The sequence below is a fragment of the Lepisma saccharinum genome, chromosome 5 (genome assembly GCF_977018435.1).
Source record: "Lepisma saccharinum chromosome 5, izLepSacc3.1, whole genome shotgun sequence".
NCBI lineage: Eukaryota > Metazoa > Arthropoda > Insecta > Zygentoma > Lepismatidae > Lepisma > Lepisma saccharinum.
Window position 1 is genome coordinate 60745156 of NC_139233.1, and position 15441 is coordinate 60760596.

Here is a 15441-nt window from a genome sequence, read left to right on the forward strand (position 1 = left end):
AGGGAACCTCAATTCTTTTTTTCCAGAATGATTAGCTACAAATCTAATGTTCCACATTAGATCTGTTGTGGGAATCTTGGCATCAGTTATAACACACACACGCACATATACTCAAGAGTATAAATATATTTATGTACAATCACGAACACTGCTGGGTTGTAATAATTCCATTGAAAGTCAGTGCATTTATTACCACCCAGAACTGTCCGATGGCGCAGTGGTAGTGTCGTCGCCTTGTAATCAAGGGGTCCCGGGTTCGACACCCGGTGGAAGCACATAGTGGTTCTGATTCCACTTTAAACTGTAGGTCCAGTCCCGATCAGCCTTACTATGCACAAAGTGGACTTAAAACATCAACTCAAACTCTCCTTCACGCTGTTTGCTTGCTGAGTTCTAGAATTTGCAAATGGGCAGAAATTCCCAAAACAGTATGGCTCCTGCCATCTAGTGGGGAAAAATGAATCTTGTTAACTAATAGTAAGTGTCTGTTCATAAATATATAAAAAGGCCCAAGTATGTATGTTCCAAATTGCCGTAATGGTTGTTTCAAATTCCTACTCACATTGCGCACAACTTCATGCACTTGCCAAACACGGAAATCATACTTTTAAGTAGCGATTAAATATTTCATAAATAACGAATACCCACATTTTAACAACGAAATTACATTTCATTACTCTTTTTATGAATATGAGAATAAGGTAAATTTTCAACGTTCGTGAGAAAGTGATTGACGGGTTTCACATAAACAGCAAATACCATATTATTAATGTAATTTTTCTGTAATTTTTATCACTGGAAAAATAAACGTTGTGTCTTTCGTACATTAGAATTTTTCATTTTTAGCTGAAGTATAATTCGGTGACTATATTTGCAAAAGATAGATGTATATCAGTTTTCTGTATATTTCTATTTTTGCTATTTTTACGTCGCTTTTTCCAGTCAAGGTTAATTGAGACGATGAGAATGAATGACTGAAATAGAGTGAGGTCCTTGAAGTTGGGCAAAGTTTTAATTCCACATTATACACATAGGGTTTGGTTCGCCATAATTGTTTTTCCACAAGGACTGAAACACGAAACACCTTGATACCATGATTATAATATTAACCACTAAGCTATGTGGGAGGCATTCTGAAAAAGAGAGCTAGGACTATTGGGCTGTGGAACCGAAAATAAACAACCTGGATACTAAACACAACTTAAAATATTGACGGTAGTCTAACTCTTGAACGAAATGACGAAAAAGTGTGCAATATATTTAAAGAAACTTGGATGTTACAAACCTATGGACCAAATTTTATTTCTGTGCCTGAAAAATGAAAAGACGACCAGCCTGTGCAGAACATTTATATCATTGTTAATTAGTTTGAGGAAGATCTATTGGTCCTTTTTCCAGCATAAGAAAATTCATAAAATCACTTATGAAGCTGAGGGAAGGGAGGCAAAGAGTATAATAGACTACATAATTTACGCAAGAGCGCTTCGATATGCCTTTATGGATGTAAAGGTAATTCGAGGTGCTGAATTGAGTACTGACCACAGACTGCTAATAGCTATAACAAGATTTAAGAGGAATAATAGAGAAAGAGATAGGAAGTTTGAAAAGATACAAGTAAAGCAGCTGGCTAAGGAAGAGAAGAGAATAAAGTATAAGGAACTAGTAGAAGAAAAATTGAATGAATTGGAAATAAGAGAAATGGAAATTGACAGTATGTGGGAAAAATTTAAGGAAGTGATACTGTATGCAGCAATTGAAGTATGTGGCAAAGTTAGGGTGAATACAAAAAGGAAAAGAACTAATTGGTGGACGGATGAAGTAAAGAGGAAAGTGAAAGAGAAAAAGAAAGCATGGAAGAATTACCTAGAATTAAGATCAGATCAACATAGGTTAATATATGTGCAAAAAAGAAATGAGAGTAAATTGGCTGTAGAGGAGGCAAAGCGAAAATCATGGGAGAAGTTTGGAAATGATATTGAACAAAGTTTTGTAGAACATAGAAAGCAGTTCTGGAATATGGTGAAAAGCTTGAAAGGAAAATGGGGAAAAGCAGCAAGAGCTATAAGAAATAAGGAAAACGTACTAGTCATAGGAAGGGAGAATGTGATGGAGGAATGGAGAAAATACTATGAAGAGAAGTTTAAGGATAGGACAAATGAGCAAGAACAAGATGAGGAGCAGGAACAGGAGGAGGATGAGAGAATAAGAAACAGAGAAGAGGAGGAGCATGTAGAAGAAGATATGATGATAACAGAGAATGAAGTGAGAGAAGCAATTAAACGGATACTAATTGGGAAAGCAGCAGGATGGGATGGAATAGCACCAGAACTTATAAAATATGGAGGACCAAGAATGGCTGAAATACTACTGAATATATTAAGGGAAGTATGGAGTACTAAGACTATACCAGAAGAGTGGAAAAGGAACATAATTGTGCCAGTACACAAGAAAGGGAGTAATAAGGAATGTGATAATTATAGAGCAATATGTCTATCGTCAGTGGTATATAAGATGTATACGAATATATTGGAAAGGAGGCTGAGAAAAATTATAGAGGGAAAACTTGAAGAGGAACAAGCTGGATTTAGACCTGGGAGACAGACTCAATATCATATTTTTATATTAAGAACAATGATGGGGAAAATGCTGGACAAAAATAAAATAATATACTTAACATTTCTAGATTTGAAAGCGGCATTTGACTCGGTACCTAGAAAATATCTATGGGAGGCATTAGAAAGTAAGGAAGTACCTGAGGAACTTATTAGAGCAATAAGAAGTGTATATAAGGATGTAAAAGGAATCGTAAGAATAGAAGGAAACGAGTCTAAGGAATTTCAAATAGAAAAAGGAATTAAACAGGGAGATAGTCTCAGTCCTTTACCTTTCATTAATGTAATGGATGAAATAACTAAAATTTGCAAAAGAAGAACCCCAAGAGTACAAATAGAATATTGGAATATGAGAGTAGTACAACTGCAAGTACTGATATATGCTGATGATATAGTCTTAATTGCTAGCAGTAAAGAGAATTTACAGAGGAGCGTAATAGAATGGGGAGAAGAACTTGCGAGAAAAGGGATGAAGATTAATATTAAGAAAAGTAAAGTTATGCAGGTGGCAAAAGGAGAAAAAGATCATGAAAAGCAATTAGATATGGAAACGAGAACTTGGAAGAAGTAGATGAATATGAATATTTAGGAACCATCATAACAAGTGATGGTAGGTGTGATGAAGAAATCCTAAATAGGAAAAGAAAAGCAAATACAGTATATTATCAGTTCAGTAAAACAATAATGGGAAAGAAAGAAGTGGCAGTAAAGACAAAAATGCAGCTATACAAATAAGTATTGGTCCCTTCATTAGCATATGGAATGGAAAGTTTACCACTTCAAGATAAACATCTGAGTAAAATACAGGCTAGTGAAATGAAATACCTGAGAAGAGCTGTTAATAAGACTAGGAGAGATAAAGTGAGGAATGAAAGAATAAGAAGAGAAGTGGAACAGGAGTCGCTAGAGAAAATAATTGAAAAGAGACAGCTAAAGTGGTGGGGACATGTATTCAGAATGAATGAAGACAAAAAGGTAAAGCAAATTCTAGAAGTAAAGGTGCAAGGTAGGAGAGGTAAAGGAAGACCAAGGATAATGTTTGAAGACAGAATGGAAAAGATTGGAAGAGAAAGGAATAAGACAATAAATATGATGAAGAGAATGATGAGAAACAGACAGGAATGGAGGAGATGGATCGAGGCAACCAACCCTACGCTATGATGGCAGAAGGGGACTAGAGGAAGTAAGTAAGTAAGGATGTTACAAACCTTTGGACCAAATTTTATTTCTGTGCCTGAAAAATGAAAAGACGACCAGCCTGTGCAGAACATTCATATCATTGTTAATTAGTTTGAGGAAGATCTATTGGTCCATAAAATTGCAGGTTTACTTTAGTTAATGAGTGACGATTGGTTTTGATTTGCTTAACCAGACAAATGAATAAGCCAATTTGACCTTTTTCAGTCAAGAAATGAGCATCGGATACACCGCATGTTGCCAAACGTGCTGTAAAATGGGCGGGGGGGGGGGGAGATAGAGTTGATCAGGCCCGTTACTGGATAAAGGTTGTACAAAAGTAAACAAAGCATGGAGAACTGGTGCACAAGACACCCAAACTCTGTACAAACAAGCTAATAAAAATAACTGACAAAAACAGACGTACGCTTGGCAACGTTCTAACGAGAGAGCGAAGTTACCTCTGAAGCTTTTACTTGGCAACTAAAGTTGTTGACACGTATCGTGCCCCCATCCCCCGTCCCCCGAAGACGATTGATGGACAGATACAGCTATGTTGGTTAGCCGCCAGTTGGGCCCACGATCAGTATATCCACTGCGCAGCGGAGGTTGGCTTCAGCCCTCAGTTCTCCTAAATGTTCCTATAGTTCTAAAAGTTTCAAAGATAGGTCAGGTTCGATGATGTAATGGTACTGTAATCGCCTTATAATCAGTATTTGGTTCAATACGTTGTGAAAGCACAGAGCCGTTCGGATTTCCCTTTCATCTCTCTCTCTTCTCTCTCCTTTCTCTCTCTCTCTCTCTCTCTCGAAGGGGGAAGGAGAGAGGGGGCGGGGTGGGGCAAGAGAGAGAGAGAGAGAGTGAAGGACAGGGTGGGGCAAGAGAGAGGGATAGAGAGAGAGAGAGAAAGAAAGAAGGGCGGCGAGGGGCAATTACCCTAATTGTGTATAAACTGTACATAAAACAAACTTAAATCATGTTTCTGAGGTAATGATAATAGATTGACGGACTGACAGACATACAGACACTATCGTTACATTAGAGGGCTGTTTTAAGCCTAAAAAAGGAGCAGCTTCGAAGAAATCGAAATCGAACGTCGCATTCTCATTACATGGGTTTTACTGTATAAGAACTTGCATTGCAATTGGACGGGATCCTTCAATATCAGCCTCGAGACAGTAGTTTCTCCAACTCCCCCCACTAACTCTCAGTCGAGAAGTTGTATCTTCTGCTTTTGTTATGCCTCGAATAGGGCCGCGGGGAAGACAAAGATCACCACTGGATCCCAGAACGAACTCCGTCGCGGATCCACAAAGGGAAGAAGTTTCACGGAGAAAAACGGAGGAAGAGAGCCATAAATCATGTTTCCCTAAGACAAAGAATCGGTCGAACTTCAGCCAAAGTTTTGTGTGCGTTTCCCTGATACAGAATTATCTCTCCGCTTCTGTTAATCGTTCATGTTGTTTTGAACTCGCGAAGATAAATTGTTCAATGTTTTCTTTTATTCTACATCCGCCGACACAGAACTCTTCTAAGAAAATTTATAGGGTCCCAGTTTAATCGATCAGAAAAATGCACTAAAAATAATATAACATATCTAAAATCTGATTCAAATTGTGGAATTCAGATCAATTTTTCAATGTTCTTAGTATTGACTATTGAAGAAATTAAGAAAACCGATTCATTATTTGCCAAGGGTGTGTGTTGAGTTAGTTCATGCCAGACAACCATAGGTGACGCCAGGGGGTGTTCTGTAGGTGCTTACTTACCCTATATATTCATTTCCGCACATCCAATTTGCATCTCAATAGTAATAATAATAATAATAATAACAATTAGTAAAATATATATGAAGCAATATATACTGCAATAAAGTAATCGGCTCCTCCGCTTTTGGTAGCGATATACGAGTGCAAAGTTTAATATAGTCTCGATTGTCATGTGTATAACATAATAAGGGAACGGATTTTTATGTACAGGGTGGGTCAAAAGTGCCTTACCAGCCCTTGTAAAAATCGTTTTAGTGGAAATTGATGAATAACAACCATGTGTGACCACATTAGGCCTAGGGAGAAGTCATAAGTTGGGGGTGCCTTGACGGCGGCCATCTTGAAAGCCGCCATCTTGGATACAAGTCCAGTTTTGTCAATGGGAAGGTAGGCATGCGATACATGATTTTAGGCTAGAATTTGATAAGGAAAACAATGGTGAAGTCGTAATGTTGAAATCTTCATTTGTTAAAAAGTTACAGGCATTCAAATGTTGGAATCACATTTTTACAAATGGTGCTCTACGTTCTCTACGTGAGCGCCCTCCAGCGCCACGCACGTGTGTAGTCGTTCACCCCAATTGTCCATGACCCTGCTAAGTGTGTCAGGTAAAATATCAGCACAGGCTGCAAAGATCCTTTCTTCCAGGTGAGCAACATTCCTGATCTTCTCGGCGTATACCTTGGCCTTTAAATGACCCCACAAATAAAAATCCAATGTAGACAGATCGGGTGAACGTGCCGGCCATTCAATGGGACCACGACCCACGATCCACCGTCCAGGAAATTGTTCATGCAGATAATCATGGACGTTTAATCCATAATGGGAAGGTGCACCATCCTGTTGGAAAAATAAGGGAAATGTGATATCCTCGGACAACACGGACGGCAGGATGTGATCACGCAACATTGCCAAATAATGATCAGCATTAAAGTTACCAGGAATGACGAATGGACCAATTAGTTTGGTACCCCATAGGCCTCACCACACCATAACTTTACCAGCTCCTACCAATTTACAGGGGGCAACCCAGTGAGGACTGGTAGCGGACCAATAGCGACAGTTTTGTTTGTTGACCTCTCCTTGCACATAAAAATTCGCTTCGTCGGAAAACAGGATTTTTGAGGCGAATGTGGGATCTGCTTCAAGTTGGGCAACTGCCCAGTCACAGAATTCCAGGCGTCGATCTGGGTCGTCTTCTGATAAATAATATTGAAATTGCAATTTGTACGGATGCCAATTGTTTTTCTTGAGGATGCGTCTGATGGATGTACGGCTGACACCACATGCCGCTGAGAGGCGACGAGTACTGTGGTGTGGTGATGATGCAACAGATGCCAACACTGCTATGGTTGTGCCTTCGTCTGTTGCAGTAGTGGTTCTTCCAGACCTGGGTTTGTCCGCTACTGAACCAGTATCCATGAATTTCTGGAAGAGGTTGGCAACACTCACATGAGACACAGGATGTCGATCTGGGTGCCGTTCATTAAATTCAGCTGCTACAACCCTTGCACTCCTTCCACCCCATGCCCTTATTAAATCTTTCCTCTCCTCTGTGGTTAGTGGCATGATTTAGGCACCTGTAACAAATAAAAAATGAAGGTGTGATTCCAACATTTGAATGCCTGTAACTTTTTAAACAAATGAAGATTTCAACATTACGACTTCACCATTGTTTTCCTTATCAAATTCTAGCCTAAAATCATGTATCGCATGCTTACCTTCCCATTGACAAAACTGGACTTGTATCCAAGATGGCGGCTTTCAAGATGACCGCCGTCAAGGGCACCCCCACCTTATGACTTCCCCCTAGGCCTAATGTGGTCACACATGGTTGTTATTCATCAATTTCCACTAAAACGATTTTTACAAGGGGTGGTAAGGGACTTTTGGCCCACCCTGTACTATATATTATGCTATATATTTTAATATTTCAATCAAAATATGCCATTAAATATAGCCTTACAATTGTGCAAATGGCAATTATCATTAAGAAGCAGCTTAATTAGCTAATTGAAAATCATTAGGCTTATTATGAATTAATTGTAATATAAAATACATAGAATTATAATTGGTACCAAAACAAAGAATTACCAAACTTTCGTTAAAGTTCATGTAAACGTTAATGACGCATTCTACGTAAAGTGGTCCTACTCTGTGTAAATAACAAAATGAATAAATATGGAAATTATTACTGTTTTTAAATGCATTGAGGTTTAGATGTTTGTGAATGCATTTAACTTTAACATTTCGTCAATAAAATTTAGTAGCATCCGCAGTCTATATGAATCACAGACAAATGAAATTAAAATTTGCTACATTTTTAAAGCGCCACATACGTAACGCACTTTGGTTAATGTTTTTAATATATTCGGCCTATTCCATCATATTGAAGTTTTATTTAATTTGTTAGCAGACACCACAAAGTACTTTGTAATTATATGAAATCGGTTCATCCAATATATATATAGCCCCAATCCCACCACTCACTCACTCACTGACATAAATGTTCTCCATGAAGGAAGCCCCGGAGGCGAAAAATGCCCGATTACGACCCCCCATGAAATCGTCCCAAATGACCGAGAAAATTCAAAAATCGCTCAATCGGCCCTTCCTTAAGGGTGAAAATGCCCTTTTTTCACGTCCTTAGCAACCGTTGCCACGGAAGTTTTTTGCAGTACACATTGTTTCCTTCAATTCTTAATTGTCGAGATACATTATATTTCTCACAGATCATTAGCACACAGATGAATGAACTCGTGGTTTTGAAATGGTGCCTGAAACAAGGGTGACATCTACATAAGAAGAAGATTCAGTCCAGATACAATTACGTATATACTGGTATACTCAATGCGAAAATATCTAAATCGTGCTTGTTTTAATTACATGTTTAAAGGCATGACAAACAATTCTTTATTTAGAGATTGCCATGATTGTTTATACGATAATTGAGATGTACTAGACTTTGTATTTGCGTCATAATTTATTACAGAAGTAAAATAAAAACAATGATCTTTCAATTACGTTTACAAATGTGAAAATGAGAAAAGACGTAAATATTGCTTTTCGAACTTACTGTAGCTATTGAATTCGTTTACATATATAAAACATATATAACTGACTATCTTGAAGCTTATTATTAAGAAAATAGACACAATATTTTGAATATTTGCCCGTACACACATAACATTACGTTCACAACTTTCCAAATTAGGGAACCACGTCAGCCAGAGGCCCTTTTTAAGAGTGAAAATGCTATTTTTATACGTCCCTATCAACCTCCGTTTCCAGGGGCTAGAAATCCAACATTTTTCACTCAAGACTTTAACAACATCAACATAAAATAATTAAATTTGAAAATGACATACAGTACCTTCTTTCAATATTTTTCGAATGCCAAACTAATTTACAAAATAAATAATTTCCTTATTTAAAATAACAAGAAATCTCTTCCAGATACTTTGATTCTTGTGAATGGCACTGATTAATGTACGAGCAGATGTTGCAATGCCGGATTACGAACGTACACGGTCAGATTCGATTGGGGCGACACATGGTGTAAAAAAAGTAAACTAAACTGACACAGTACAAAACAATTGTCATCATTACTAAAACATAATTAACATTCTGAGCTTTTTGGCCTGCCTTGGTTGAGTCTTTAGTGCCTTCCGACATTTTTATTATCCTTTTGATCATGGACGCATATGATTCAAGTCCCAGTTAGAAAACATGCATCACACAAGAGTGACATCAACATAAAAAGATTCAGTTCAGATATTACATAAACATTTGTATACAACTTACTTCATTGGTATTCTAAATACGAAAATAGCTCTACCATGACTGTTTTCATGAAATGTTTATCGTGTTTGCAATATGTGGGCTGAATCTGCCAATTGAAAGTTACATATATATATATATATATATATATATATATATATATATATATATATATATATATATATATATATGAGTTTTCATTTCTTCTTAAAGTCTGTTGACAAAACAAATGAATAGAAAATGCCAATTGTACATGGATATCAGTTGGATTACAATATTACAGTTTTCTTGTATGACGGTTTGTGCTGCTTCGATGGATAATGTTCTGAAAGTTAGACTAGACTAGAAAAGGCTCCACTGTAAGTTACGATATATGTTTTATACAGTATTTTTTGTTCGTGTGTTGTTTTTGAAATGGATACATCAGATGTCTTTACATGCGTTGCAAGCGGTACAACACATCAAGGAGATTTGAGAATCTTCACAGAGGGAAGAAACGCCCAGTGCGTGGCAAACTCTGCATGTGCTATTGCCTGGTATGTTATTTCGAACATTTCATTTTCTACTGACATTATAGACGTCTTACTACATGAAGGTCATAACTTATATTGTCAAATTGTGGGTGATGATATCTACTGGAACCAGAGCAGTTGCCGGCAGAGAATGTTGTTCGGTCTCAAAAGATAAACTTGGGAAGAGTAGAACCTGTGCTGGACGGGCGATTTCCACTGAGAGAGTCAAATATACCAGATAGCATACAGGAGTTGGCTGCAAACTTGATGACCGTGTGTGAAAATTCTCCAAACAATTGTGGTTATCTGTTCACAGGACAAACATACACTGTCTCATTTTGGTTTTTTGATGGGTGTTTCTATGTATACAATTCGCATGCAGTGAATGAAAGGGGTGTACATGATATTCATTTCGAATATGACAATTTTGCGCGACTTTTTAAATGTGAAAATATTGAGTGCTTAGCGCGGGTTTTGCTAATAAATTCTGCTGTCGATGGCGTATTACGATTTTATGTTGTGCATCGAGTACTCGTTGAACTCCAACTTGGTGTTCGTTCGGAGGCGCAGGTAGAAAATGATTCCGAAGTAAGGACAACAGAGCCAATAGAGGTTGCAGGACAGTCAGAATTGTCAATTGGAAATACCAGTCGGAGTAGAAAGTCAGACGTTTATGTTGGAAAGGCCGGGCGCCCTCCAAAGTTAAAGAGAGGACGGCCAAAAACGTCATCTAATACTACAGCGGAACAACATCGCGAAGCAGTTAAACGATACGCTATATCCAATCCAGACATAAACAGAACTGCTGTTCAGCGTTACACGCAGAAACACCCAGAGGTACACCAGGCAGCTGTTCAGAGGTATGCTGCAGAGAACAAGGACAGAAATAGACAGGCATCTCAGTCCTACGAGAAGCGAACAGTAAGGCATCTCCCGAATTCTCTAAGGCATTGCGAAGGTATTGCTTTTTACTCAAAAGAGCAGTTACATGTAATTCAGCCTTACCGCCTGAAAAATCCATCATTACTCTCTCAAAATTGTTACAAGTGTAGCTATTGTAGTGCTCCATTGTTTGAGGAGGAGAGAGGGAAAATCCAATGGTGTTGTGGTCAGGGAAGGTACAACGTTGTTAAATTTCCTCGACTTTCAGGTAATTTCTATGATCATCCTGATTTCATCAAAAGGCCTCGGATGTACAATGATTTGTTCGCCTTCAGTGTTCTGGTTATTCCACAAGGTTGGCACCATCTCAAGACTGGGCTTTCCTTCGTGAAAATATTAGGCAGGACTTACCATCCGGTCTTTGACCTTGCCTACAGAGGTCAGTACCCAAACCATAGCTCAATGTATGTAGACGACGGCGAGGAGAGGATTCGTTGGGCAACAAGGGAATTCCTTAATTCATACGTGGTGAATGCAATATCTGAATATTTGCATGCTCGTAATCCTTTTATAAATATGTTAAAACGGCTAAGTGATAAACCATCGGATGAGGCTCATCTTGTTTTTGAAACAGCCACTAGAAAAACTCACGGTCCAGTGCTTGGTGACAGACCACAGAGCATGGAAATAGCAGCTGTAATTAGAACAAAGTCTGAGGTACTTAATCCTCGTACGATATGCATTTGGAAAATGGGAGAAGCCAAGCCTCGCACAATAGATTCCAACCACCCACTGTGTGAGTCCTTCCAGTACCCACTGCTGTATCCAGAAGGAACTCCTGGATGGTACATAAGCCGATTGGATAATAAAGGTTGCAAACTATCACAGCTTAAATATGTTCGTAGCCTACTAATGTCGGAAAAGCGTTTCACACAATATGGTAGGTTGTCAGAGACTTGGCTCGTCGATATGTACGGAAGGATAGAGGAAAAGAAGTTACGCTTTCTTAATTACTCACAAAAAAATACTTCGAGCTCTAGTCTCAGAAGTGCCCCATTAGATGAGGTGGAATCAAGTGTTGTTACAGCCACCAGGAACCAAATGTTGGACTTAGAGGTAGGGACATCTGATCAAAGAGAGCATGTAGTGAATACTATCCGCAGAGATGAAACCGTTCTAGGAGAGGGTGGTTTCATACCTGGTCGAATTTACCTCCCTAACACATTCACTGGTGAACCTAGATACATGAAGATGCGTAATTTAGATGCAATGGCATTAGTAGGACGACTTGGTGGCCCTACATATTTTCTGACATTTACAACTTACGGCCAGTGGCCAGAAATCAGGCTATCGACTCACAGAACATGCAAGAGTGAGCCTCAAGTGTGCTGTATGGTGTTCCATATAAAACTGGAGGAGATGCTACGTGACCTTAGGAGTGGTGCTTTTTTTGGGAAAGTAGTATACATTGTGTGGGTGGTAGAGTTCCAAATGAGGGGATTACCGCATACGCACATATGTTTCAGAATCGAAGGGGGCGGTCCTAGGCAGTCTACGGATATTGACAGAGTGATACGGGCTGACATTCCAGGATCTGAGGAAGCGGATGGTAGACTGAGAGAGCTTGTTATTCTTCACATGATTCATGGTCCGTGCGGCCCGCCAAATCGCACGAACGTGCCATGTTGGGATGCTGAGAAACAGCAATGCACAAAATGGTTCCCAAAGCCCCATACACAAGTCACATACATAGACGATAGAGGATTTGTTCATTACCGTAGGAATACTGAAAATACTGCCTTGCTTCAGCAAGGTGGCCGACAGGTAGAAATTAGCGATTCGTGGGTGGTGCCATACAACTCTTCCTTACTGCTGAAATATGAATGTCACATAAATCTTGAGATTGCTTCTGCACGAAGAGTTGTGAAGTATCTTTTCAAATATATAACCAAAGGAAGTTCATTGAGGCGTGTCGCTGTGGTGCCCGAAGATAAGGTTAATGAAGTTGAGCAGTACGTTACAAAGAGGTATATCGGAGCAAGTGACGCAGCTTGGCGGGTACTGGAGTTTAATATAACGGGCAGGGAACCTACTGTAGAAGTATTACCTGTACATTTAGAAGGAAAGCAGTTACTGATATTCCGACCAGGTGAGGAGGCTGAGGCTGTTCAGCGGTCTTCATCTAAGCTTACCATATATTTAAATCGACCATCTTTGCCAGAGTTCGACAACCTAACGTACATTGATTTTCATGAAAAATAAATTGTTCATACTAGGCGACCCAAAACTACAGCAGTCCCCATACACATGCATCCTGATGGGAAACATTTTATAACGTTCAGACAACGGGGTACTGTGGTTTCTCGTCTTTTCTGGGTTGCTCCTAATAGAGGAGAATTGTATTATCTTCGTATATTGCTTTCTAGATTCGCTTGCCGTAGTTTTAGAGACCTGATTAGACGAGGAGGGGAGTGTTGCTCCACCTTTCAAGAAGCAGCCCGAGCACTGGGTCTTATCAATAACGAGGAGGAATATAGAGACGCAATGGCTGAAGCATCAGTATTTATGACTGCGCACAACTTGCGCTCTTTTTTCGTTTTGCTCTGCAATATTGGTGCTTCAGCTTCAGATTTGTGGGACGAATTTCAAAACTGTCTCTCTGAAGATTTCCTGGAAAGCATTCCTAATAATACCCTCCGTGCATACAATTTGGCGCTCATCGAAATTGAACGTGGCATGCGCCGCCACGGGACTTGTTTGAGAGATCATGGTCTTCCAGACGTTGAAGACAATTCTACTGAGCTCGGAAGAGAGAGATTAATGTACAATTTATCTTCGCTAAGGACATTTGTAGAATATTGGAAAGCTAAATTATCGGAATAACAACGCTGCGTGTTTAATTATGTGGACCATATGGCAAGTCAGACTAGTTCATAATCTAACTACAGTCGTTCAATTTTTATTGATGGACCAGGAGGTTACGGAAAGACGCTATTGCTACAGGTTATAGCAGCACATATAAGGTCACAAAATGGCATTGTTCTCTGTGTGGCTAGCTCTGGCATTGCAGCATTGAACGTGGAGGGAGGTATCACCGCTCACAGCATGTTTCGGATACCTTTAGACCTAGGTGATGGAACGGGTTTTTGGGGTCTCACCAATGGTTCCCAACGTGCAGAGCTTATTCGGGAGTCCACAGTAATCATTTACGATGAGGCTCCCATGTCTCATAGATATGTAGTTGAATTACTGGATAGATCACTCCGTGATCTGATGCAATCGCAGAGGCCATTTGGAAACAAAATCATTATTTTTGCAGGAGATTTTCGTCAAATTCCACCAGTCTTACCGAATGCCCGATCAGAAATTGATATTGTATCGGTATCATTACGGTCTTCGTATGTGAGGGATTTTTTACGTATATTTAGGCTGACTACACCACAAAGAACTCATGGCGAAGAGGAGTACTCTCAATTTCTGATACAAATTGGGAACGACAGTTTAAGTCATGGTACCTGCGGTAAAGGTATTCCTATGTATAATATTCAAGTGGAAACCTGTTTGGAAAATCTAATTGAATTTGTTTTCCCCCCTGAAGTATTGGCAAACAAAGATAGTTCATCCAAGAGAGCTATCCTCTGTACGCATAATTCTAATGTGGATGAGATAAATTCAATACTTATGCGTTCACTGGATGGAAACGTCCATGATATGTGCAGTTATGATTACATCGATGAGGATGATGCAGATGGCTTTGATGTAGACGTGGAGATGCTTCACCATGCACGTGGGAAAGGAGTTCCAGATCACATCCTCAGGTTGAAGGTGGGAGCTTTATGTGAAATTACGCGAAACCTAAATTTCGACGATAGGCTAATGAACGGTACCAAAGTGTATATTGTGGCCATAAGTCCTCGGCTGATCACGGTGCGGCGACCAGCTTCGACCAACACTTCGGCATACCAAGAACAGTGTTTAGGTTTAGTATTGTGATTGGGAGCCCCCTACAGATGTACAGGAGACAGTTTCCTCTGCAGTTGTGCTACGCTATGTCCATACACAAAAGTCAAGGTCAAAGCATAGATGTTGTAGGCGTGGATCTTCGTTCAGACTGTTTCGCACATGGACAACTGTATGTAGCGATGAGCCGTGTTAGATCACCTAGAAATGTTAGAATTCTAGTACCCTCAGACAAAATCATAGACGGTGTTGCGCACGTAAAAATATAGTGTACAGAAAACGTATTTGTGATTCTTCACAGTGGGAGAGTTAATGTATGTTACTCGGATACTCCATTAACAAAAATATACATATTGCTTACTTTTAATTAATAAAAAATAATTATCCATGAATGGCCTTACAATTTGTTCATGATGTGCTACAACATAAGCAGTAATACATTGTTCTAAATCTCCAAGGTACAATGTGTTAAAAAACAAGGTCTGGAAACAGTCTTCAAACAAGTTTGAAATGCATATAGGCAACAGTCCAAACATTTATATTTGCGAGAAGAGTCATTTTTACATTTTTACAATGAATCAAGTATACGTAGTAAAACATACTTCAAAAGAGATGACATCTACATGAGTCAGTCCAAAGATTACATGAACAGTAACAACTTACTACTCAATATAAAAGTATCTCCATCATGGCTGTTTTAAGATTTTTACACATATAATACTTTAGTTGTTCATTAACCTGGAAACAGAC

At 39.1% G+C, this 15441-nt stretch overlaps 3 protein-coding genes across 3 annotated transcripts; 2 read left to right on the top strand and 1 right to left on the bottom strand.

The window, feature by feature from the left end:
* Positions 1–6538: 6538 nt before the first annotated feature.
* On the bottom strand, positions 6539–7126 carry LOC145988047 (uncharacterized). The gene has a single exon (XM_083122884.1). The coding sequence runs from the start codon at positions 7124–7126 to the stop codon at positions 6539–6541; it is 588 nt and encodes a 195-aa protein (XP_082979010.1).
* Positions 7127–11040: 3914 nt separating this feature from the next.
* On the top strand, positions 11041–12993 carry LOC145988048 (uncharacterized). Its single transcript, XM_083122885.1, has one exon. The coding sequence runs from the start codon at positions 11041–11043 to the stop codon at positions 12991–12993; it is 1953 nt and encodes a 650-aa protein (XP_082979011.1).
* An 843-nt stretch (positions 12994–13836) lies between these two features.
* Positions 13837–14724, top strand: LOC145988049 (uncharacterized). The gene has a single exon (XM_083122886.1). The coding sequence runs from the start codon at positions 13837–13839 to the stop codon at positions 14722–14724; it is 888 nt and encodes a 295-aa protein (XP_082979012.1).
* The last annotated feature ends 717 nt before the right edge of the window (positions 14725–15441 follow it).

Excerpts from the sequence above, each read along its gene's own strand:
- LOC145988048 (XM_083122885.1), top strand. The coding sequence starts at position 11,041 with ATGTACAATGATTTGTTCGCCTTCAGTGTTCTGGTTATTCCACAAGGT.
- LOC145988047 (XM_083122884.1), bottom strand. The coding sequence starts at position 7,126 with ATGCCACTAACCACAGAGGAGAGGAAAGATTTAATAAGGGCATGGGGT.
- LOC145988049 (XM_083122886.1), top strand. The coding sequence starts at position 13,837 with ATGTTTCGGATACCTTTAGACCTAGGTGATGGAACGGGTTTTTGGGGT.